Source organism: Microcaecilia unicolor, chromosome 12 (genome assembly GCF_901765095.1).
Source record: "Microcaecilia unicolor chromosome 12, aMicUni1.1, whole genome shotgun sequence".
NCBI classification, from domain to species: domain Eukaryota; kingdom Metazoa; phylum Chordata; class Amphibia; order Gymnophiona; family Siphonopidae; genus Microcaecilia; species Microcaecilia unicolor.
Genome location: NC_044042.1, coordinates 97,570,104 through 97,595,428, shown reverse-complemented (window position 1 = coordinate 97,595,428; position 25,325 = coordinate 97,570,104). Strand labels below are relative to the sequence as shown.

The following is a 25,325-nucleotide window of genomic DNA, read 5'->3' as shown; positions in this document are numbered from 1 at the left end:
GTACTTCAGATGGCAGGAATTCAGTGGCTCAAAAGGAGGTTTCATCAGCTGGGTGAGAACGACATTGAGATCCCATGACACTGTAGGAGGCTTGACAGGGGGCTTTGACAAAAGCAAACCTCTCATGAAGCGAACAACTAAAGGCTGTCCTGAGATCGGCTTACCTTCCACACGGTAATGGTATGCACTGATTGCACTAAGGTGAACCCTTACAGAGTTGGTCTTGAGACCAGACTCAGACAAGTGCAGAAGGTATTCAAGCAGGGTCTGTGTAGGACAAGAGCGAGGATCTAGGGCCTTGCTGTCACACCAGACGGCAAACCTCCTCCAATGGAAGAGGTAACTCCTCTTAGTGGAATCTTTCCTGGAAGCAAGCAAGATGCGGGAGACACCCTCTGACAGACCCAAAGAGGCAAAGTCTACGCCCTCAACATCCAGGCCGTGAGAGCCAGAGACTGGAGGTTGGGATGCAGAAGCGCCCCCTCGTCCTGTGTGATGAGGGTCGGAAAACACTCCAATCTCCACGGTTCTTCGGAGGATAACTCCAGAAGAAGGGGGAACCAGATCTGACGCGGCCAAAAAGGAGCAATCAGAATCATGGTGCCTCGGTCTTGCTTGAGTTTCAGCAAAGTCTTCCCCACCAGAGGGATGGGAGGATAAGCATACAGCAGGCCCTCCCCCCAATCCAGGAGGAAGGCATCCGATGCCAGTCTGCCGTGGGCCTGAAGCCTGGAACAGAACTGAGGGACTTTGTGGTTCACTCGAGATGCGAAGAGATCCACCAGGGGGGTGCCCCACGCCTGGAAGATCTGTCGTACCACACGGGAATTGAGCGACCACTCGTGAGGTTGCATAATCCTGCTCAACCTGTCGGCCAGACTGTTGTTTACGCCTGCCAGATATGTGGCTTGGAGCACCATGCCTTGACGGCGAGCCCAGAGCCACATGCTGACGGCTTCCTGACACAGGGGGCGAGATCCGGTGCCCCCCTGCTTGTTGACATAGTACATGGCAACCTGGTTGTCTGTCTGAATTTGGATAATTTGGTGGGACAGCCGATCTCTGAAAGCCTTCAGAGCGTTCCAGATCGCTCGCAACTCCAGAAGATTGATCTGTAGATCGCGTTCTTGGAGGGACCAACTTCCTTGGGTGTGAAGCCCATCGACATGAGCTCCCCATCCCAGGAGAGACGCATCCGTGGTCAGCACTTTTTGTGGCTGAGGAATTTGGAAGGGACGTCCCAGAGTCAAATTGGAGCAAATCGTCCACCAATACAGGGATTCGAGAAAACTCGTGGACAGGTGGATCACTTCCTCTAGACCCCCAGCGGCCTGATACCACTGGGAGGCTAGGGTCCATTGAGCAGATCTCATGTGAAGGCGGGCCATGGGAGTCACATGAACTGTGGAGGCCATGTGGCCCAGCAATCTCAACATCTGCCGAGCTGTGATCTGCTGGGACGCTCGCACCCGCGAGACGAGGGACAACAAGTTGTTGGCTCTCGCCTCTGGGAGATAGGCGCGAGCCGTCCGAGAATCCAGCAGGGCTCCTATGAATTCGAGTTTCTGCACTGGGAGAAGATGGGACTTTGGGTAATTTATCACAAACCCCAGTAGCTCCAGGAGGCGAATAGTCATCTGCATGGACTGCAGGGCTCCTGCCTCGGATGTGTTCTTTACCAGCCAATCGTCGAGATATGGGAACACGTGCACCCCCAGCCTGCGAAGTGCCGCTGCTACCACAGCTAGGCACTTTGTGAACACCCTGGGCGCAGAGGCGAGCCCAAAGGGCAGCACACAGTACTGGAAGTGGCGTGTGCCCAACTGAAATCGCAGGTACTGTCTGTGAGCTGGCAGTATCGGGATGTGTGTGTAGGCATCCTTCAAGTCCAGAGAGCATAGCCAATCGTTTTGCTGAATCATGGGGAGAAGGGTGCCCAGGGAAAGCATCCTGAACTTTTCTTTTACGAGATATTTGTTCAGGGCCCTTAGGTCTAGGATGGGACGCATCCCCCCTGTTTTCTTTTCCACAAGGAAGTACCTGGAATAGAATCCCAGCCCTTCTTGCCCGGATGGCACGGGCTCGACCGCATTGGAGCTGAGAAGGGCGGAGAGTTCCTCTGCAAGTACCTGCTTGTGCTGGAAGCTGTAAGACTGAGCCCCCGGTGGACAATTTGGAGGTTTTGATGCCAAATTGAGGGTGTATCCCTGCCGGACTATTTGCAGAACCCACTGATCGGAGGTTATGAGAGGCCACCTTTGGTGAAAAGCTTTCAACCTCCCCCCGACCGGCAGGTCGCCCGGCACTGACACTTGGATGTCGGCTATGCTCTGCTGGAGCCAGTCAAAAGCTCGCCCCTTGCTTTTGCTGGGGAGCCGCGGGGCCTTGCTGAGGCGCACGCTGCTGACGAGAGCGAGCGCGCTGGGGCTTAGCCTGGGCCGCAGGCTGTCGGGAAGGAGGATTGTACCTACGCTTACCAGAAGCATAGGGACCAGTCTTCCTTCCCCCGAAAAATCTTCTACCTGTAGAGGTAGAGGCTGAAGGCTGCCGGCGGGAGAACTTGTCGAATGCGGTGTCCCGCTGGTGGAGAGACTCTACCACCTGCTCGACTTTTTCTCCAAAAATGTTGTCCGCACGGCAAGGCGAGTCCGCAATCCGCTGCTGGAGTCTATTCTCCAGGTCGGCGGCACGCAGCCATGAGAGCCTGCGCATCACCACACCTTGAGCAGCGGCCCTGGACGCAACATCAAAAGTGTCATAAACTCCTCTGGCCAGGAATTTTCTGCACGCCTTCAGCTGCCTGACCACCTCCTGAAAAGGCTTGGCTTGCTCAGGGGGAAGAGCATCAACCAAGCCCGCCAACTGCCGCACATTGTTCCGCATGTGTATGCTCGTGTAGAGCTGGTAAGACTGGATCTTGGACACGAGCATAGAAGAATGGTAGGCCTTCCTCCCAAAGGAGTCTAAGGTTCTAGGGTCTTTGCCCGGGGGCGCCGAAGCATGCTCCCTAGAACTCTTAGCCTTCTTTAGGGCCAAATCCACAACTCCAGAGTCATGAGGCAACTGAGTGCGCATCAGCTCTGGGTCCCCATGGATCCGGTACTGGGACTCGATCTTCTTGGGAATGTGGGGATTACTTAGTGGCTTGGTCCAGTTCGCAAGCAATGTCTTTTTCAGGACATGGTGCAAGGGAACAGTGGACGCTTCCTTAGGTGGAGAAGGATAGTCCAGGAGCTCAAACATTTCAGCCCTGGGCTCGTCCTCCACAACCACCGGGAAGGGGATGGCCGTAGACATCTCCCGGACAAAGGAAGCAAAAGACAGACTCTCGGGAGGAGAAAGCTGTCTCTCAGGAGAGGGAGTGGGATCAGAAGGAAGACCCTCAGACTCCTCGTCAGAGAAATATCTGGGGTCCTCCTCTTCCTCCCACGAGGCCTCACCCTCAGTGTCAGACACAAGTTCACGAACCTGTGTCTGCAACCTCGCCCTGCTCGACTCGGTGGAACCCCGTCCACGGTGGGGGCGTCGAGAGGTAGACTCCCTCGCCCGCATCGGCGAAGCTCCCTCCGCCGACGTAGTCGGGGAGCCTTCCTGGGAGGTGGCCGCGGTCGGCACCGCACGCGGTACCGACGTCGGGGACCTCAACCTGGGCGATGGGCCAGCCGGCGCCACGCTCGACGGTACCGGAGGCGCAAGCACCGCCGGTACCGGAGGGGTAGGGCGCAACAGCTCTCCCAGAATCTCTGGGAGAACGGCCCGGAGGCTCTCGTTTAGAGCGGCTGCAGAGAAAGGCTGAGAGGACGATGCAGGCGTCGACGTCAGAACCTGTTCCGGGCGAGGAGGCTGTTCCGGGCTGTCCAGAGTGGAGCGCATCGACACCTCCTGAACAGAGGGTGAGCGGTCCTCTCGGTGCCGATGCCTGCTGGGTGCCGAATCCCTCGGCGACCCAGAGCTCTCGGTGCCGACATGGGGAGGAGACCGGTGTCGATGCTTCTTCGACTTCTTCCGAAGCATGTCACCGGAGCTCCCCGGCACCGACGAGGAGGACGTAGAATCCATCCGTCGCTTCCTCGGGGCCGAGACCGAAGAAGGTCGATCCCGGGGGGGCTGTACCGCAGGAGCCCTCAGGGTAGGAGGAGACCCACCCGAAGGCTCACCGCCACCAGCAGGGGAATGGACAGCCCTCACCTGCACTCCTGACGATGCACCTCCGTCCGACGACATCAGCAGACGAAGTCTCGGTACCACCGACGTCGATACAGTCGCCCGATGCCTCGGCGCCGATGCAGAGGTCCGATGCCTCGATGCAGTCGATGGAGCGGCAGCCAAGGAAGATGGTCCGGACGCTGACGACGTCGATGCACTCGATGCCTCCGGTGCCGATGCCGACGAAGAGCCCGAGAACAAAACGTTCCACTGGGCTAATCTCGCCACCTGAGTCCGCCTTTGTAACAGGGAACACAGACTGCAGTTCTGAGGGCGGTGCTGGGCCCCTAGACACTGAAGACACGCAGAGTGCCTATCAGTGAGCGAGATTACCCGGGCGCACTGGGTGCACTTCTTGAAGCCGCTGGAAGGCTTCGATGTCATGGGCGGAAAAATCACGCCGGCGAAATCAAAAGCCGAAATGGCGAAAATTGAAGCACCAAAATTTAGAGGGAGAAAATCTCGACCGAGGCCAAAAGAGGCCTACCCCGACAACGAAAGAAAACTTACGGGGCAAAAAACTGAGAAATACGGGAAGGGCAGAAAACCCGAAAGGGTCTTCCGGAACACTTCCGGAGCGCTTCCCGAACTTTTTCAAGGAAAAAATAGGAAAAACACGTCGAAAAGGACGCGCGAGGTCGACTCTCTGGGGCACGAACGGCGTAACACGACCGTACCGAGTGCGGACGAAAGAAGACTGGCCGGCTCGAGCCGGTTTCGGGCGGGAAGACGGCCGCGCATGCGCGGTGCGCATGGGCGCGCGAGGACTAGCAAAGGCCTTTGCTAGTAAACTTTCCGATGGAGGGGGCTGCCGAGGACGTCAACCCATCAGTGAGAACAAGCAGCCTGCTTGTCCTCGGAGAATCATAAATCCGGATGATTGGACATACTAGCTTTTTAAAAAGAGAACACAATCAGAGCATTGTATGTTGAACATTAGTTTTATTTTCAACAATAAGTTGGCGAAAACCATTACAAACTATAGTACAGAACTCTGGCCGTACTGGTCCGGATAATTGGACATCCAGATAATCGGTGTCATACTGAGGTTAAGTGACTTGTCCAGAGTCACAGGGAGCTGTACCGGGACTTGAACTCGAGAGACAGCCAACCATCAGTATTGGTGGGGGAAACGGGGGGGGGGGGGGGTTGAACATAGAGTTGGAGGGGCCAGCAGAGAAAGCTGCACAAAGGATTGTGTCTTCGTTTGCAAAAAAGTGCCTAATTTACAGGGTGAGTGACTAGAGGGGTCAAAGGATGGAGTAGAGGTATCAGAGGGGGGCGACAGATCTCAAAAGTTGAAAAAAAAGAGTCCGAGATTTGTTGGCTGAGTTAAGGATATGACGAGAGAAGCAGTCACTTTTGGATATGTGAAGCACAGCCTGATATTGTTGATAGCGAGAGTGGAAAAGAAGAGAGGCAGAAGGTGAGTGATTGTGCAAAACACACTCAGTAATGCAAAGCTGAATTTTGAGAAGCCTGAGCTCCTGCGAAAACCAAGGTGCATGAGTGGTACGAAAAGGGACAACTCTATCCAGAGCAGATAAGAGAGAAGAGTTAAGGTTCTGAATCTGGGGGACAAGGGGTTTGAGGAAAAAAACTGCGAAGGGGAGGGCCATTGGTCAATTAAATAGCACTAGTCCCAGTACAGATCCCTGTGGCACTCCACTATTCACCCTCCTCCACTGAAAGAAATGACCATTTAACCCTGTCCAATAACCAATTCCTAATCCACAACAGAACATTGCCTCCTATTACATGACAATTTTCTCAGGAGTCTCTCATGAAAGGCTTTGTCAAAATCTTTCTGAAAATCTAGATACACTCCCATCAACCAGCTCACCTTTATCCACATGTTTAATCATGCCTTCAAAGAAATAAAGCAAATTGGTGAGGCAAGGCTTCCCCCTTAGTGAACTGAGTTCGATTCCCACTGCAGCTCCTTGTGACTCTGGGCAAGTCACTTAACCCTCCATTGCCCCAGGTACAAAATAAGTTTCTATATATAATATATAAACTGCTTTGAATGTAACCCCTTTCCCTTACCTCCTTAGCTGAACCCATGCTGACTCTCTCCCATTAAACCACGTTTGTCTATGTGTGTTCCATAATTATATTCTTTATAATAGTTTCCACTATTTTGCCCGGCACTGAAGTCAGGCTTACTGGGCTATAATTTCCCAGATCACCCCTGGAACCCTTTTTTAAAAAATCTTTATTACCCCACAATGCTAAATAAACTTCCAGCCCTGGTGACTCTGCTGCTCTAGGGCTCCTTACAGGATAAGTCAACATGCTAAGGCAATTTTAAGCACAAAAATGGGAAAGGGGAGTATTTTTTAAGCTTATTTTTATGGATTTAGGTTATTTTATTTCACTCCCTTAAAGGGTGTACTGTGTTCTGAGCTTGAAAAAGGAACAAGAGGAATACGGCTCCTGTGACCCTAAACCAAAGCTGGAGCTACAAGGGATTAGGGGGGGCCCTGTGATCCTACATCAGACCTGAAGCTACAAGGACATCCCGTTGCAGTAAATTATCTGCTAGTTCAGAAAAAAAATATATATCTTTTGGCAAATGGGGACAATTATAAACAGAGAGCAGCTAAACATTTACAGTCTGATTTGATTTTTACCTTGTCTGCAAATACCTTGCTGCCCAGTACCTTTCGGTTTATCGTTCCATCTTCCTTTACAATATCTGCAGGATAAGAGTGAGCAAGACTTTCACTGCAGTATTTCTATGCAAAGAATCAGTATTTATTTGATTTACATATTTATTTATCACCTTTTTGAAGGAATTCACTTAAGGTGGTGTACAGCAAGAATAAGTCGAACATAGGCAATAGAAAATTACAGCAGTAAAAATACAAAGAATGGCATAATATGCTACATTACAATGCCAACACAATAAAACATTATACTAGACAGCATAAGGTGTCAGCAAAGATGGAAAATACAGATAGATAAGATAGATATTCCTCTGCCTTTTCTGAATCTTTCTCTTTACTATAAATTGAATAAAGCAATGTTTTAATTCTTTTGTTGTAGAGAAGTAAGTGTCCTTGAAACCACTGGCTTATGTGTATTTAATTTTGCTCTAGACCAGGGGTTCTCAACCCAGTCCTTGGTTCACACCCAGCAAGTCACTGAATATGCATGAGATAAATTAGATTTGCATACAATGCAATACAACCCTGAAAATCTGACTGGCAAGGTGTGAACCAAGAAGTGGGTTAAGACCCCTTTGCTCTAGACTGTCTATCTTTGTGTCATTGAAAACAACAGGGTAATCGATCTGCAAACTCCAAGATGGAAAACAGACGAAGCAGATACGTACGTGGAAAACAATATTTAATAAATATAGATCAATAAAAAATTAGCAAGCCCGACACAGGCCGTGTTTCGCCCAACTGGGCTGCATCAGGGGCTAATAAATATCTGTATGATCATATCATCTCCACTTGAATATCTAAATATCTAAAATTTTATGGTGGCATATGTCGACTCACAGCTTTTGAACGATTCTTTTTTGTGAAGTGCCATCTGTCAAGGTGTGCGTTTCAACTGCGAATTCAACAAATAGATATTCAAGTGGAGATGATATGATCATACAGATATTTATTAGCCCCTGATGCAGCCCAGTTGGGCGAAACACGGCCTGTGTCGGGCTTGCTAATTTTTTATTGATCTATATTTATTAAATATTGTTTTCCACGTACGTATCTGCTTCATCTGTTTTCCATTTTCTATCTTTGTGTCATCTACAGAAAGGCAAACTTGTCCTTCTAATCCTTCAGCAAAGTCTCTCACAAATATATTAAACAGAATCGACCCCAGAACCTTCTGCCACCTGTCGGCCAACCAGTTTCCTATCCAGTTCACCACTTTGGGTCCTAAGTTCAGCCCTCTCAGCTTACTAAGGAGTCTTTTGTGAGGAACTGTATCAAAGGCGTTGCTGAAATCCAAGTAAATTACATCTAGTGCATGTCCTTTATTCAGTTCTTTGGTCATCTAATCAAAGAAACCAATCAGATTCGATTGGCAGGATTTTCCTTTGGTAAAGCCATGTTGCCTCAGATCCTGCAACTCCTTGGCTTCTAGAAAGTTAACTATCTTGTCCTTCAGCAGCAACTCCATTATTTTTCCTTCTATTAATGTGAGACCTACCGGCCTGTAGCTTCCCACTCCTTCCCTGTCTCCACTTTTGTGAAGAGGGACCACATCAGCTCGTCTCATCACATATAATCACACCCAAGTCCCACTCCTCTTTCTTGCACAGAAATTCTTCACCCCCTAAACCGTACTGTTCCCTTGGGTTTTTGCAGCCCAACTGCACCCTGCATTTTTTAGCATTAAATCTTAGCTTCCAAATTCCGGACCATTCTTCAAGCTTCGTATGAGATGATCTTAAGGTGGCCAAACAAGTAGAAAAGGTGACAGCAAAAGCTAGAAGGGTGCTTGGGTGCATAGGAAGAGGAATGGCCAGTAGGAGAAAGGAGGTGATGAGAGGCCCTTATGTAAGTACATAATTACTGTCACACTGGGGCAGACCGAAGGTCCATCAAGCCCAGCATCCTGTTTCCAACAGTGGCCAATCCAGGTTACAAGTACCTGGGAAGATCCTAAAACAGTAGGATACATTTTATGCTGCTTATCCTAGAAATTAGCGGTGAATTTTCCCCAAGTCCATTTTAATAATGGCTTATGGACGTTTCTTTTAGGAAGCTATCCAAACCTTTATTAAACCCCACTAAGCTAACTGCTTTTACTACATTCTCTGGCAACGAATGCCATAGTTTAATTACGCATTGAGTGAAGAAATAATTTCTCCGATTCATTTTAAATTTACTACTTTGTAGCTTCATTGCATGACCCTAGTTCTAGTATTTTTGGAAAGAGTAAACAAGCTATTCATGTCTACCTGTTCCAATCCATTCATTATTTTCTACCTCTATCATATCTCCCCTCACCCATATTTTCTCCAAGCTGAAGAACCCTAGCTGCTTTAGCCTTTCCTCATACGGAAGCCGTCCCATTCCATTTATCATTTTTGTCATCCTTCTGTACCTTTTCTAATTCCACTATATCTTTTTTGGGATATAGTGACCAGAATCACACACAATAATCGAGGTGCCGTCACACCACGGAGCAATACAAAGGCATTATAACGCCCTTATTTTTTTCCTTTCTTAATACCTAACATTCTATTTGCTTTCGTAGACACCACTGCACACTGAGCAGAGGGTTTCAACGTATCATCAACGATAACACCTAGATCCCTTTCCTGGTCGGTGTCCTAATGTGGAACCTTGTATTATGTAACTATAGTTCGGGTTCCTCTTTCCCACATGCATCACTTTGCACTTACTCACATTAAACGTTATCTGCCATTTGGATGCCCAGTCTCGTAAGATCCTCTTGTAATTTTTCACAATCCTCTTGCGATTTAACAACTTTGAAATACTTGTGTCGTCAGCAAATTTAATTACCTCAATCGGGACTTTGGTCCTGGGGAACTGAGGAACTGAGTTTGATTCCCGGCACAGGCAGCTCCTTGTGACTCTGGGCAAGTCACTTAACCCTCCATTGCCTGCCGCATTGAGCCTGCCATGAGTGGGAAAGCGCGGGGTACAAACATAACATAAAAAAAAAAAAAAAATCTCTAGATCATTTATAAATATGTTAAGAAGCAGTGGTCCCAGCACAGACCCCTGGGGAACCCCACTTTCTACCCTTCTCCATGGAGAATACTGACCATTTAAGCCTACTCGCTGTTTTCCATCTTTTAACCAGTTTTTAATCCACAATAGGACACTACCTCCTGTCCCATGACCTCTCCAATTTCCTTTGGAGTCTTTCATGAGGTACTTTGTCAAATCCTTTTCAAAATCCAGATACACAATATCGACTGACTCACCTTTATCCTCATGTTTGTTCATGCCTTCAAAGAAATGTAATAGACTAGTGAGGCAAGATTTCCCTTCACTAAATCCATGTTGGCTTTATCTCATTAATCCATGCTTTTGAATATGCTCTGTAATTTGTTTTGTGAGACCTCATTTAGAATATTGTGTACAATTCTGCAGACCGCACCTTCAAAGAGATATAAACAGGATGGAGTCGGTCCAGAGGGCAGCTACTAAAATGGTCAGTGGTATTCTTCATAAAGCACATGGGGACAGACAAAGATCTCAGTATCTACACTTTGGAAGAAAAGTGAGAGAGGAGAGATATGACAGAAACATTTAAATACCTATGCGGCACAAATGGACAGAAGGGAAACCTCTGTCTCAATTGAAAGGAATCTCTGGAATGAGGGGGCATAGGATGAAGGTGAAAGGGGAAAGACTCAGAAGTAACCTGAGGAAACGCTTCTTCATGGAAAGGGTGGTGAATTCGTGGAACGGCCGCTGGGTGGAAATGATATAGATGAAAACAGTACCCAAGAGGGTGGTAGATACCTGGAATGCCCTCCCGTGGGAGGTGGCAGAGATGTAAACGGTAACATCTAGTGCGTTTGACATGGTAGACCATAACATACTATTGAACTCATTAGATTATTTTGGTTTAAGTAATAATGTTCTCCAGTGGTTCCAAGGTTTACTTAAGCACAGATCTTATTGAGTGAAGATGGCTGGTTCTCTCTCTCCTTCTTGGATTCCGGATTGTGGAGTACCCCAGGGCTCCCCCCTCTCCCTTATCTTATTCAAAATGATCAAGTCCCCTTAGGTAGTAGAACTCCGCTGCACGCCTTATATTCTGCTTGAACCGATATACTCATATCACCCCTCTCCTCAGGTCACTTCACTGGCTTCCAATCAGATACCGCATACAGTTCAAGCTTCTCCTACTTACCTACAAATGCACTCAGTCTGCAGCACCTCATTACCTCTCTACCCTCATCTCCCCTTATGTTCCCGCCCGAAACCTCCGCTCACAGGACAAATCCCTCCTCTCAAAACCCTTCCCCACCACCGCCAATTCCAGGCTCCGCCCATTCTGCCTCGCATCACCTTACGCATGGAATAAACTTCCTGAACCTCTACGCCAAGCCCCCTCCCTACCCATCTTCAAATCATTGCTCAAAGCCCACCTCTTCAATATTGCTTTCAGCACCTAACCTTTATACCTTTCATGTAATCGAGAATGCCCCAAATTGACTACCCCTACTTGACTGACTCTACATTTGTCCATTAGATTGTAAGCTCTTTGAGCAGGGATTGTCCTTCTGTGTTAAAATTGTACAGCGCTGCGTAACCCTGGTAGCGCTTTAGAAATGTTAAGTAGTAGTAGTAGTAATCTGCTGGTTTCAAACCTTTCATAAATGCAGATGATGTCAATATCTACTACTACTACTTAACATTTCTAGAGCACTACTAGGGTTACGCAGCGCTGTACAAATTAATAACTAAGGACGGTCCCTGCTCAGAAGAGCTTACAAAGCTACTTCCCTTTCATAAAACACGTTTCTGAAATCCTGCAACAAATTATCGTTTATCGTTTATTTATTTACTAGACCGTCACTTATTACAAAAGTAAATCAGAACGGTTTACAATATAAAATAACATTAAAATGACCTTAAGACAATAAAATAGACATACTCTGAAATCCATTTATGATAGAAAAGCACAGCAAACAAAATCAACACACATATAGATTTCACAAGCTATAATCATAAAAACATTAATAAAAATCAAAAAACTAAAAGTTTTTTTTTCTTCCTCTATTTCTATTTTAAGCTTTTTTTTCAAATGACTGCTGAAAAAAATGTGTTTTTAAAGCTTTCGGAAAATGAGTATAAGAATCTTCAAGCCTAAGTTCTTTAGGAAGACAATTCCAAAGTGAGGGAGCTAAGAAAAAAAATGCCGATGTTCGCGTTGATTCCCATCTAGCTTTAGATGGAGATGGAATTACAAGTCTATTATCTGTCAATGACCGAAGTGTCCGAGTTGGTGTATAGGGGATAGTAAGGTTAGACAGATATGATGGACTAGATGAATAAAAAGCTTAGACCTAGACCTTATGGAGTCCTGGGCATCAGAATTCAGAGTAAAACTCAATAGGGACAAGACCAAATTTCTTACAATCACTAATCCTTATGATCCCACTCTCTTTACTTCATTCATCAGTGATCATATTTCACATTCTCTAGAACCCATTCGGAATATTCTAGGTGTTTTCATAGATAAGCATCTCACATTTTAACACATTTCTAAAGTCATCTCCCTCTTGAAGTTCATCAGACTCTACTTTACTGCAGGAACCTTAAGACTATTAGTACAATCTCTAATCCTCCCGCAGCTGGATTACTGTAATGCCATCTATGCGGGGAGTAAGGACAGTCTCTTATTTATTTATTTAGATTTTGCTCACACCTTTTTTCAGTAGTAGCTCAAGGTGAGTTACATTCAGGTACTCTGGATATTTCTCTGTCCCAGGAGGGCTCACAATCTAGGTTTGTACCTGAGGCAACGGACGGTTAAGTGACTTGCCCAAGATCACAAGGAGCAGCAGTGGGATTTGAACTGGCCACCTCTGGATTGCAAGACCAGTGCTCTAACCACTAGGCCAGGTAAGTTATTCTTAAAAAGACTTCAACCAGTATAAAACACAGCTGCTCGTTTGAACGTGCCACTCCCTTATTAATTAAACTTCATTGGCTTCCCATCAAGGCCAGAATATCATTCAAACTGTGCACCTTTATTTACCAAATCCTTCATGGGCTGTCTCCAGATTACATGAATCGTTTAGTAGAGATATATCTTCATATAAAGCCTTTCTTGAGACTCTCTTTTACTCCGTCCACCGAATTTTAAAAATATAACACACAAATCTGTTCTTTATACTGACTTCACTTACATTGGAACCAAATGTTGGAACTCAAATAGATCTCATTCAGATTACCCTACAATTCCATCAATTATTGAAATCCCATTTCTTTTCAAATTCATTTCAAAATCCATCTCACTAGACTCTAATAACAGTAAAAATTCCAGTTTCTTAGTCTATTGTGACTCAGTAGTTACAAATTTAGTGGTTCACAATTATATCAATTCCTACAAATTATCCATATTTCTCTACCACTGTAGTACATATTTTCAATATTGTTGTAATCATTACTCTTATCTTTAACTATAATATGTAAGCCACTGGAACCTACTTTCGGGATAATGTGGGATATGTAATAAATAATAATAACAGAATTCAAAAATGCATGGGACAAACACAAAGGAATCCTGTTTAGATCCAAAGAAGCTTAGCGGAGATTTGGTAGGAAAACCAGTGCTGGGCACACTTCTACTGTCTGTTCCCTGATCAAGGCTAAATAGATTTGGATGGGCTGGAGTGGAGCTTTTTTGGGGCTTTGACAACTTCTTCAGAAATTTTAGAACAAGGCCTGTGCCAGGCAGACTTCTACAGTCTATGCCCTAAAAATGGCAAGGACAAATCAAGGGTGGGCAAAATGGATAGGTCATGTGGTGAACTGCTTACATTTTTCTGTTTCTCTTATCCTTCCTGTGTTATCCACACCATCGGGGGTGTCTACCCTATTGTAGATTTTGATATCATCTGCAAAGAGGCAAAACCTACCAGACAGCCCTTCAGCAACATCGCTTACAAAAATGTTAAAAAGAACCAGCCCAAGATCCAAACCTTGCAGCACACCACTAGGTAACATCCCTTTCCTCAGAGTGAGCTCTATTTACCACTACCCTCTGTCGCCTACTACTCAGTTCCTAACCCAATCTGTCACTTTAGGGCCCAATAACATCGCCGTACTCGGGGGGGGGGGGGGGGGGGGGGGGTGAGGAAAAGATATGGTAAAATACTTTTTGCAACGTAAGGCAGCTTTTGAAACTTGTTTTTCTATTATTCATTTTGGATTCCTGTAAGCCAGAGGTTCTCAACCCAGTCCTTGGGACACACCCAGCCAGCCGAGTTTTCAGGATCTCCACAATGAGTAGGCATAAGATTAATTTGAACACAATGAAGGCAGTGCATGCAGATCTCTCATGTATTTTCATTGTGGGTATCCTGAAAACCCAACTGGCTGGGTGCGTCCCAAGGACTGAGTTGAGAACCCCTATTATAAGCTTTGCCTTTTTTCATTACCTCATGATAGATCACATTCCATAAATGTAGATTCCTTATATTTTATCAATACCTGGTCCAAATTGCTCAATGACCTGTTGGTATGCTGGACCCCTGGGACTATAGGCCTCATGGCCAAGTTTGTCACTGTCGATCAGTGTGGCGCCCATCTTCTCCAATCGCTTTGCAATGGACGTCTTGCCGCTTCCACTTCCTCCCGTTAATCCGATCACGTAAGGGTGTGAAGGTATGTGCACATTTTTCTAAAAAAAAAAATAGAACCAAAGGTGATATAAGTAAGCCGAAAGCTGACTGCACGCCAGTTCCAAAAAAAAAAAAAAAATTGTGAAAGTCCTTCTCTCCCCACTTCATCTACGTATCTTTCAACCAAGATCTGGAACACCCTGCTTAATGTCAGAAATATCACAGACTACCCAATCTTTTGGAAAATGCTAAAAGTATATCTGTTCAGACCAGTGGCGTAGATACGGGGGAGGGGAGGGGGCATTTGCTCTGGGGCTCCCGGTTTGGCTGGCGCATGCTCAGTTTCATTAAAACGAGCGTTCACAGCGACTGAAAACAGAACAGGGGGCCAGGCAATGTGAGACCAGCACGGGACAAATGCTTTAACTGACAGGGATTGGGGACCCCCGCAAACCAAGGTACCTTCGCTTTGGCGGTGGGGGGCAGAAACGGCAGCAGGAGGGCGGTGGTGGGGAAGAAGTGGCAGCTGCGGGGGCAGAAATGGCGTCGGGAGAACAGCAGCCTAAAATGTGCCCCCCGAACTTGGGCTCTGGCCCCCCCTCCCATCAAGGTCTGGCTATGCCAGTGGTTCAGACAAATTCTTCAGTGACTCAGGATAAAAATACTGAAATTCACAATGTCCTCCCCACCCTACCAGAAACAGATTCCCATACCGCTTCTTTAAGTCGGGTCACTCCCTGCCACTCACCTACTGGATCACACATGTTAAACGTCAACCTAGTGGCCCAGAAGGTCTTACTCCCCTCCATTTCTACCCCCTCTAAAGTTTTTAACTGCTACCCATATCCCTGTCTGTTGAATGTTCAATAATGTTACATGTATGTACAAACTTATAAGGTTAAGTCTTCATGTTTTCTAGATGGTAATTTGCTAAATGTCAGCCTAATTTTGTAATGTATATTTACACACGCTGTTCTGTTTTCTTGGTTATAAGTAAGCCACTATTTACTCCTGTCCTGTGTAAGCCCCATTGAACTAAATATGCTTTGGGATAATGTGGGATATAAAAACAAATAAATGAAAAATGAAATGAAGTAAAATAAAAAATCCATCAGCTACGCCACTTTGACTTCTAGGTAATGGCGATATATAAAATACCTAATAAACAATAACAGCCTTTCTAAACTTACTTTTGGGGGCCACAGTAGAGATCCCAGCATTCGGATCCTGATACTGGAAGAACTTATCTTTTCCTCCTCAATTTCTGTGCGCTGGGAGTCTTTCACTAACTGAATTTCATGCACAGCAAGCTCAGGCAGGTGCTAGAACAGAACAATGGAGTAATGATCCACAAGGAGAAAACTTCCACTACGGTTCAACAACTCACACTACGTCAGCACTCCAGCTTCCTACACAGGGACTATTTTCTCCACATTGATTTTGGACATATTTTCCCTGCAAGACTTCACAGCTCACCCTTGGCCAGAGGGTCAGAGTCTCCTGGGGTTTTATATAAATCGCTGCGCTCCTACAGACAGCTGGAAGTCCTGAAGCTCAGCAGAATTAGACATACTGACTTCAGAACCCCAGTGCATCACTGGGTAATCCACCTGCAGTTCTGCGTTGTTGGGTTATAAAATCTGAGGTTGTAGTTAACATATAGTTTTAGAAACAGATGAGTAGCGTAATCAAACAGGACGCTTCCAAAAAACCACGGAGACAAAGAATAAGTAGTAAAAATGTCCTTTCATAGCACCGTGTTTTGGCGAAAAATGCCTGCCTCAGGATTCTGTATATGGTAAATGCCAGTGGGTGGAGCTAAACCAAATCAAGCCTTTAAAAAGACTAATGATTGGTAGATATGCAGGATACGTTGGTGGAAAGCACAAGCGATATTTTTGTGGACACAATTCTCCTTTTAGTTTTGCTTGTGCCTTCCACCAACGTATCCTGCATATCTACCAATCATTAGTCTTTTTAAAGGCTTGATTTGGTTTAGCTCCACCCACTGGGATTTACCATATCCAGACTTCTGAGGCAGGCGTTTTTCTACTATCAAAGGACATTTTTACTACTTATTCTTCGTCTCCTTGGTTTTTTAGAAGCGTCCTGTTTGATCACGCTACTCCTGTTTCTATGCTCCCCTCATAGCGGATCCAGGTTCTCCACTTTTGTGGTTGTTTTTCACATATAATTTTAACCACATGACACTAGACCTGAACTACATCAAAGTGGGAAGCACAGAATCCTGAATCAACAAGCAGAATTTAAAGGGTAAAAGGGATTTCATCAATGGGTGGTATGAAATAATGAGGCAAACTGTACGGCACAACAACCTTAGCTCTCTAACTGGATGGTCAAGGTTCCCCGGCATGTAACAGAGAGTATATATATATTTATATTAGACATGCTCATTCTTGCAACACTAGATGCATTACATTTTCCAGCCTTTTCTTGTTCACAGAGTTTCCTCCTTTTCGAGTTTCTTCACTGACCACAATGCACTTCAGTACTGGATCTGTGATGGCCGGTCCGTAGGGATCAAGCAGAGGCACAATCTCATACTGTAAAGAAGGCTTGATATCCACTAGGAACTGAGACAGCTTGTCCACACGGTGCTGGTAAGGCTGGATTAACTCCTTCAGAACCTTACCTGAAACATCAGAAAAGGAGAGTGCTGATGAAGTAATGTAGAAGCACGCTGCCACCCTGAAATGAAACTCTGTTTAGAAGGTCAGAGGTCACATACGTTAGCTGACTACAGTGTAATCATTCCCACAAAGTAGTGGTTCCAAGTACAGGCCTCAAGTACCACTCAGCTGGTCTGGTTTATAGATCCATAAAGAATATGGATGAGATATTTTCATATGTGAGATCTCTAACCAGGGCAGTGTTTGGAGGGAGAGGGGTGATCATCCCAGGCCCCATACCTTGATCCTGCCCCCCCCCCCCCCCCACCTCACCTGTGATTATTTTCACCTGCGTCTGTCTCCTCCTCAGCCCAGTTTCAATCTCAAGTCGTAGCTGCATAGAAATGGTAGGACCTGAAAGAGTACAAGACTCTGCATGGTTCAGACTTTAGAGTGAATCTGGCAGAGGAAGTGGGACATGCAGCTCAAAAATGTAGACCACTCTCTCCTTCCCTTCCCCCGACTGTCCCTTCCAATGCACTCTTCCCTAACTCATCGCCACTCTGTCATGCAGTCTACCCTCTCAAGTCAGCATTTATTTATTTGTTGCATTTGTATCCCACATTTTCCCACCTATTTGCAAGCTCAATGTGGCTTACATAGTACCGTTAAGGCGTTTGCCCAGTTGGTTGTTAACAAATACAAGGTTATATAGTGATCGAATGAGCTATGTGTGGAGGGTCGGAAGGGATGAAGATTGTGTGTTGTCCACTACGATCATTAGGCATGCTGTGTTTTGGGTGAAGCGGTTGGGGTAGGCCTTTTTGAAGAGGTTGGTTTTTAGTGATTTCCTGAAGTTCAGGTGGTCATGGATTGTTTTCACAGCTTTTGGGAGGCCATTCCATAGTTGTGCACTTATGTAGGAGAAGCCGGATGCGTAGGTTGTTTTGTATTTCAATCCTTTGCAATTTGGGTAGTGTAGGTTTAGGTATGATCTTGCAGACCCGACTCTGTTTCTTATTGGTAGGTCTATGAGGTCTATCATGTATCATGGGACTATGCCATATATGATTTTGTGGACTATAGTGCAGATTTTGAAGCTGATCCGTTCTTTGATTGGGAGCCAATGCAATTTTTCTCGGAGGGGTTTGGCACTTTCGAAGCGTGTTTTGCTGAATATCAACCTGGCTGCTGTATTTTGGGCGGTCTGGAGTTTTATTGTTAGTTGTTCTTTGCATTCTGCGTAGATTCCATTACAGTAATCTGCATGACTTAGGACCATTGATTGTATTAGGTTTCGAAAGGTGTCCCTTGGGCAGAAAGGTTTTAGTCGTTTGAGCTTCTTTATTACAGAGTCTACTTGGCTCTCAAGAGTAAGGTTGCGGTCTAGTGTGACGCTGAGTATTTTCAAGCTGTCTGAGGTAGGGAGGGTGTGTCCTGGGGTAGTTATAGTTGTGGGTTTGTACTTGTTATGTTGAGAAGAGAGGATGAGGCAGTGTGTTTTTTCCTTGTTCAGTTCCAGTTGGAATGAGTTTGCCCAGGAGTCCATGATGTTCAGGCTATCGTTGATTTTATTATTTCTTTCAGGTCATGTCTGAAGGGGATGTAGATTGTGACATCTTCCTTGCACATCCCCAGCATTTTCCCCTCACCCCTATCCCATCTGTCTCTCTCTCTCTCTGCTGATCGCAGAATAGCTGTCTGATTCATGCAATGAGTGCCTTTCAAGCTGTGAACGTATGGTGCCTGAACTCCTGTGCTGTTACCATGAGAGCATTGTGGGACTCTGGGCACTGCTGACCACCACATGGTGCAGGAAGACAACAGCTGAAAAACAAGGAAGGATACCCTACGGAGTAAAGTCCATCCAACGAAGTAGGGAAGGCACATAGGTCAACCAAACGAGTAGGACTCCAGAGGTGGATCAGTGTAAGATTTTTATTGTCAAACTACAGATACAATGGACTAGACTCGGTCCAGTGTTTTGGCAACAATGTGCCTGCTTCAGGAGGCTTGGTATCTGTTTGGCTTCTCGGAGATTGTTACTCAAAGAGATAGCATTTGCAGCAGTACCTTTATGGGGTTTTTTCTGTTTCATTGTCCAAGTTTACAGCAGTACTTTTATGTTCTTGTCAATACACGTATTGTAGCAACGGTTTTGTGATATTTCTTTGAATAATGATCTCTGAGAAGCCAAACAGATACCAAGACTCCTGAAGCAGGCACGTTGTTGCCAAAACACGGGACCATGTCAAGTCCATTGTATCTGTATTTTGACAATAAACATCTTATACTGATCCACCTCTGGAGTCCTACTCGTTTGGTTGAACTATGTCCCTTCCCTACTTCGTTGGCAGGAAGACAACAGTACAGGCCGGAATGGCTTTTCCTGCTCCTCCAGCCTGCAGATCTGGCTCATCATAGACAGGGGCTGATTTACTAACAGCTTTCTCATATGTTGTGTCTATGGGCAACTGCTTAGTGAACAGGCCCCTATGAAAGCTGCACCAGTATTTCTGCATCTCACATTGCGCAGGATTTCTCCAGGAGTAAGTCTCTGGGTGGAGAATAAGAACATTTAAAAACAAATAAAAGGGAAATTATCAGTTTCCGCTCCAATATCATTTAAGGTGCTAAGAATCTGCATTTTTTGTATAATAAAAACATAACAAGAAACGTTTTAAGCCCACCCTGACAACATTTTATTGCTTAAAATTAGTACTGGACCCATTTGGTGTCTCAATGGCAGCCCTGGGTCAACTTTCATGCCAGCCTTCTGATCCCTAGGCCAGCTAGGAATGCTGTGTAGGCAGAGTTCACAGCTCCTGGCAGGATGAAGGGCGGGATTCTCAGCCACACTTCAACAGTGATACCAACAGGTCAATCTGAAGAAGGGGAAATTGCATACAAGGTTCAGGCAGGAGCCACAGTTTGTGATCATTGCTGAACTACATAGGGTGAAGGAGGGGGTGTCAACATGGGGAAACCCCCAGATAGTGGCAAAAGAAGCTTCATGGTGCTACAGCCCAATAGAGGTCAGCTTTGGCAGAACCAGATGCCGAAAGGAGCAGCAGAAACTGCCAAGCCAATACAATAATGCAAAAAATATTCAACACACTTCCTGACACTAGATTTGTTTATGGTGAGAGCTGTGATTTTCCCATTAGTTGAAAGTGAGCCCTAACCTACAAGGCTTAACCTACAGCAGAACTGGTTACCCCACTGGATAATCCACTGAGCAAATACTCACTTTCCAGCAGGTCTTTATCCGAAACACCAATGAGGAGGCGGCTTTCTGTCAGCAGACAACATGCACTCAGAAGGATCTTGTGGGCACTGTGAAGTCCATCAAAGGTGCCACCTGCTACCACATCACTACAGCTTTGCAGGGCTTCATTTGCAGAAGACTCTTCTGAAACCTCGCACTTGTCAGGCACATCATAGTCTGGATTCAGTAGCACAGATACCAGGTTGGGATGGCAGCTGTAACAGCTGGTTGTATAGCGTTCCAAGCGCTGCTTCACTGGGTTGTATTGCCCTCCATCACTGCCATGGAAGTCTGTGAGAACCACCTCTGGAGGGTGAGACAAGTTTTGAACTGAGCAGAGAGGCTGTTGATGTGCACTCTGATTCCTAATGTTAGTTAAAAGAACTCGAACATCCAGGTGGCTGCAGTTACTACTGGTGCTGGAATATACTTTTGTTACCAAGTTGTAAACCTCTTTTGTAGCTGGAATATAGGTTGATTTGGGCTGGGCCGGGCCGGATAAACAAAGCCCTGGCTGTAAATGAATATAAAGCGTGTCCTCCACTATCTTGGATGCAGAGGTCAGAATGGAAACAATTCGCAAAGACAGGGCAGACAGAGGTGACGTCAGAACCAGAACACCAGAGCGGAACATGGCCATGCTGAATCCTTCAGCCTTTGCTTCTGAAAACTGAAACACAGAATTTGCACAGTAAGCTTAGATTTTAAACTAGTAATTTATATTAAACGTACAAGTTTAATATGGCCTATCCAGTCTGTCCATCTAGGCCATCTCTTCCTCTCCCTTAGAGAGCCTATATACTTATCCCATATATATATATATATATATATATATAAAATTTCAGATAGTCATTGTTTCCATCACCTCCACTAGGAGGCCAGTCCATAAATTTCCCACCCTTTCTGTGACAAAAGTATTTCCTTAGATTACTTCTGACTGACCCTTTCACTTTCATTCTCTGCCCCCTCATTCCAGAGCTTCCTTTCAATTGAAATAGTCTTGCACCCTGTGCATTTATGTTACGGAGGCATTTAGACTTTGAAACTGGCATTCAAGTCAGGGTTACCAGTCAAACATTCACTGTATTGTTTATTCCATGACTTCTCTCCCATAGGCCCTGTCTCCCACTAATGAGGAATCAGCAAAGAGGAATGCTACAAGTTGTCTGGCACTCTCATACTTTGCTATTGGTTCGTCCAACTGCGCCAAAAGACCCTCCCTGAGACGTAGTGTGTCACAAATAAGGACAAGGGGCAGGTGAGATGAGCTGGAGTGCCAGGCTGAGAAGTGTATGCCACACAGCCACCACTGTCCCACAATTAGCCTTCAGTCTAAGTGGACACCAGACACCAATCCACTTGGCCTCTCAGGATATCTCTAATGAATTTCCATGAGATTGATTATACACAACTGAAGTGGTGTATATGCAAATTTTTCACAGACATTCATTAGGGATATCCTAAAAATCCAGGTGGAATTGATGGACTGCAAGGTGCTTACTTGTGCCCCTCTAGCACTGGAATTAGCTGCAAAGTATTTATTTATTTATTTTATTGCATTTGTATCCCACATTTTCCCACCTTTTTGCGGGCTCAGTGTGGCTCTGAATAGTGGAATGGCTGCATCATCAGAGAGGGTGTCCTCTCTGTGGCCAGTTCCATCACTGGAGGTACACTCCCACTCCTCCAGACTTCAGGGGCATTGCTGCCTCCAGAGACTGGATTAGTGCCCTTCCTTCTCACTCTGATTGTATACTGCTTTGATTTAACTTGCAAAAAAGGCAGTATATCAAACTCAAAACAAGCATAAGCATTAGCTGGACAGACCACTAACCCCAGTTGCCTAAAAATACATGTAAGTATTCAATGCTTTGTAACCAGATCTGAAAACTGGGATTTAACGTTAGGTGCAGTCTGGTTAAGGGGGAAAAAAGGTAAAATTATGTATCATACCTGATAATTTTCTTTCCATTAATCATAGCTGATCAAACCATAGACTGGTAGGTTGTGTCCATCTACCAGCAGGTGGAGATAGAGAGCAATCCTTTTGCCTCCCTATATGTGGTCATGTGCTGCCGGAAACTCCTCAGTATGTCGATATCCAAGCTCCATCCGCAGGACTCAGCACTTAGAGAATTACACCCACAAAGGGACACTCTGCCCAGCTCACCACCGCCGAAACGGGGGAGGGGAATTAACTCAGCTCATCCCCACACAAGTGGGGGAGGGGAATCCGTCCAGCTCATCCCCGCGGAGCGGGGGAGGGACACCACCCCGCCGATGCGGGGGGATCTGGCTTATCCTGCAACCGCAACCGCGGGAGGAGCTGACTGACCCTAACACCGCCGAAGCGGGAGGGGTACAAAGCTGCCCTACAGCCGCACGAAGCGGGAGGGAGCGCCGGCAGAATTTATGTCTCAATCCGGCCCCGTAAAACGGAGGGGAGAGGAATGCAGCAGCTCACTGTAACACAAACTCGTCTCAACTCTTGAAGAATCCAATTGAAAAAACTTGAACACGAAGTCCTCCTGAACAGGAACTGAAGACTAAACTTGAATCTGAAATGCAACCAGAATATAAACAGTACAGATATCTGGGAGGGGCTATGGATTGATCAGCTATGATTAATGGAAAGAAAATTATCAGGTATGATACATAATTTTACCTTCCATATGATCATGCTGATCAATCCATAGACTGGTGGGATGTACCGAAGCAGTACTCACCCAGGGCGGGACATTGAAATCCCTGACCGCAGCACTGAAGCTCCAAACCGGGCCTCCGCCCGAGCAGCCACAGTCAAGCGGTAATGCCTGGAGAAGGTATGGGCCGATGCCCAAGTTGCCGCCTTGCAAATCTCTTCCAAGGAGACAGACCCGGCCTCTGCCATCGAGGCCGCCTGAGCTCTAGTGGAGTGAGCCTTCAGCTGGATAGGCGGCACCTTCCCCGCGGCCACATAAGCCGCTGCAATGGCTTCCTTGACCCATCTTGCCACTGTAGGCTTAGCAGCCTGCAGACCCTTACGAGGACCTGCAAACAGGACAAACAGATGATCCGATTTCCGGAAATCATTGGTCACTTCCAAATATCTGATGATGACTCGTCTCACATCCAGACATTTGAGAGCAGAGTATTCCTCTGGGTAGTCCTCCCTACGAAAGGAAGGGAGACAGAGCTGCTGATTCACACGGAAGCGAGAAACAATCTTGGGCAGGAAGAAAGGCACTGTGCGAATAGTCACTCCTGCCTCAGTGAACTGCAGAAAAGGCTCTCGACATGAGAGTGCCTGGAGCTCGGAAACTCTTCTGGCTGAAGTGATAGCCACCAAAAAGACTGCTTTTAACGTCAGGTCTTTCAGAGATGCCCTCGACAAGGGTTCAAAAGGCGGCTTCTGCAAGGCTCTTAGCACCAGGTTGAGATTCCACGCAGGCACCACTGAGTGCAGAGGAGGGCGCAGGTGATTAACTCCCTTGAGAAAACGTACCACATCTGGCTGCGAAGCCAGGGAAGCACCCTTCAGGCGGCCCCTGAAGCAAGCCAGAGCCGCTACCTGGACTTTAAGGGAACTGAGCGACAGGCCTTTCTCCAGACCTTCTTGCAGGAACGCCAGCACTGAAGAAATTGGAGCAGTGAAGGGAGAAAGTGAGCCTGCTTCACACCACGCTGCAAAGGTACGCCAAACCCTGGCTTAAGCAGTAGAAGTAGAGCGCTTCCTCGCTCTCAGCATAGTGGCGATGACCTTGTCTGAGAAGCCCTTCTTCCTCAGACGCTGCCGCTCAATAGCCAGGCCGTAAGACCAAAGGGGGAGGGATCCTCCATCACCACGGGACCCTGATGCAACAGGCCCTGCTCCACTGGCAGCCGCAGAGGGTCGTCCACTGAGAGCCTGATCAAGTCCGCATACCAGGGACGTCTGGGCCAGTCCGGACCCACCAGGATTATCCGGCCCGGATGCTTTGCCACCCGGTCTAGTACCCTGCCCAACATGGGCCAGGGCGGGAACACATAGAGAAGCTCTTGTGTCGGCCACTGTTGGAGAAGAGCATCTACTCCCAGAGATCGAGGGTCCCGTCCTCTGCTGAAAAAGCGCGGCACTTGGCAATTGGCCGATGACGCCATCAGATCTAGGCTCGGCTGGCCCCAGCGCTTCGTGATGTCCAAGAACGCCTGAGCCGATAACTGCCACTCTCCGGGATCCAAGGTATGGCGACTGAGAAAGTCCGCCTTGACATTCATGACTCCGGCAATGTGGGCAGCTGACAGCTGTTCCAGGTTCGCTTCCGCCCACTGGCATAGATTCATGGCTTCCTTGGCTAGAGGGGCGCTCTTGGTACCTCCCTGGCGGTTGACATAGGCCACAGCCGTGGCATTGTCCGACAGGACCCGTACTGGCTTCAACGCCAGTACCGGGAGGAACTCCAAAAGCGCCAACCGAATGGCTCTGAGTTCCAGGAGGTTGATAGACCACTTTGCCTCTGCAGGAGACCAGATCCCCTGCGCTGTCCTTCCCAAGCAGTGGGCTCCCCAGCCCGTCAAAGAGGCGTCCGTCGTGACGACAATCCACTCCGGGGTCACAAGAGGCATCCCTGCAGACAACTTGTCTGTCTTCAGCCACCAGCTCAGCGCCTTGCGCACTGCTGGGTCCAAGGGAAGGCGCACAGCATAATCCTCCGGTGTCGGAGTCCAGCGCTGCAGCAGAGAGTGTTGTAGTGGTCTCATATGAGCCCTGGCCCAGGGCACTACTTCCATCGTGGCCGTCATAGAGCCCAACAGCTGCACATAGTCGCAAGCCCGAAGCGGAGAGGCTACTAGGAACTGATCCACCTGAGCCTGAAGTTTGACAATCCGATTGTCCGGCAGGAACACTCTGCCCACTTGGGTGTCGAATCGAACTCCCAGATACTCCAGGGACTGAGTCTGGCGC

The 25,325-nt window shown here is 46.9% G+C and overlaps 1 protein-coding gene and 1 long non-coding RNA gene across 7 annotated transcripts in view; one reads left to right on the top strand and one right to left on the bottom strand.

The window, feature by feature from the left end:
• COASY (Coenzyme A synthase) overlaps positions 1–25,325 on the bottom strand; it is a 57,631-nt gene that overhangs the window by 28,609 nt on the left and 3,697 nt on the right. For 5 of the 6 annotated variants that reach the window (XM_030221073.1, XM_030221072.1, XM_030221076.1 and 2 more), the window contains exons 2-6: positions 20,384–21,071; positions 16,942–17,156; positions 15,694–15,825; positions 14,373–14,562; positions 6,840–6,904 (exon numbers count right to left, since the gene is read on the bottom strand). In XM_030221073.1, the coding sequence (XP_030076933.1) occupies positions 6,840–6,904; positions 14,373–14,562; positions 15,694–15,825; positions 16,942–17,156; positions 20,384–21,041 (1,260 nt within the window). In that variant the 5' untranslated portion in view covers positions 21,042–21,071. Of the gene's footprint in view, positions 1–6,839; positions 6,905–14,372; positions 14,563–15,693; positions 15,826–16,941; positions 17,157–20,383; positions 21,072–22,354; positions 22,397–25,325 lie in introns of those variants that run through there. The other variant, XM_030221075.1, reaches the window with a different exon arrangement.
• Positions 10,301–23,628, top strand: LOC115481730. The gene is made up of 3 exons (XR_003943994.1): positions 10,301–10,400; positions 17,536–17,540; positions 23,616–23,628. It is a non-coding gene; the product is annotated as an uncharacterized LOC115481730 (long non-coding RNA).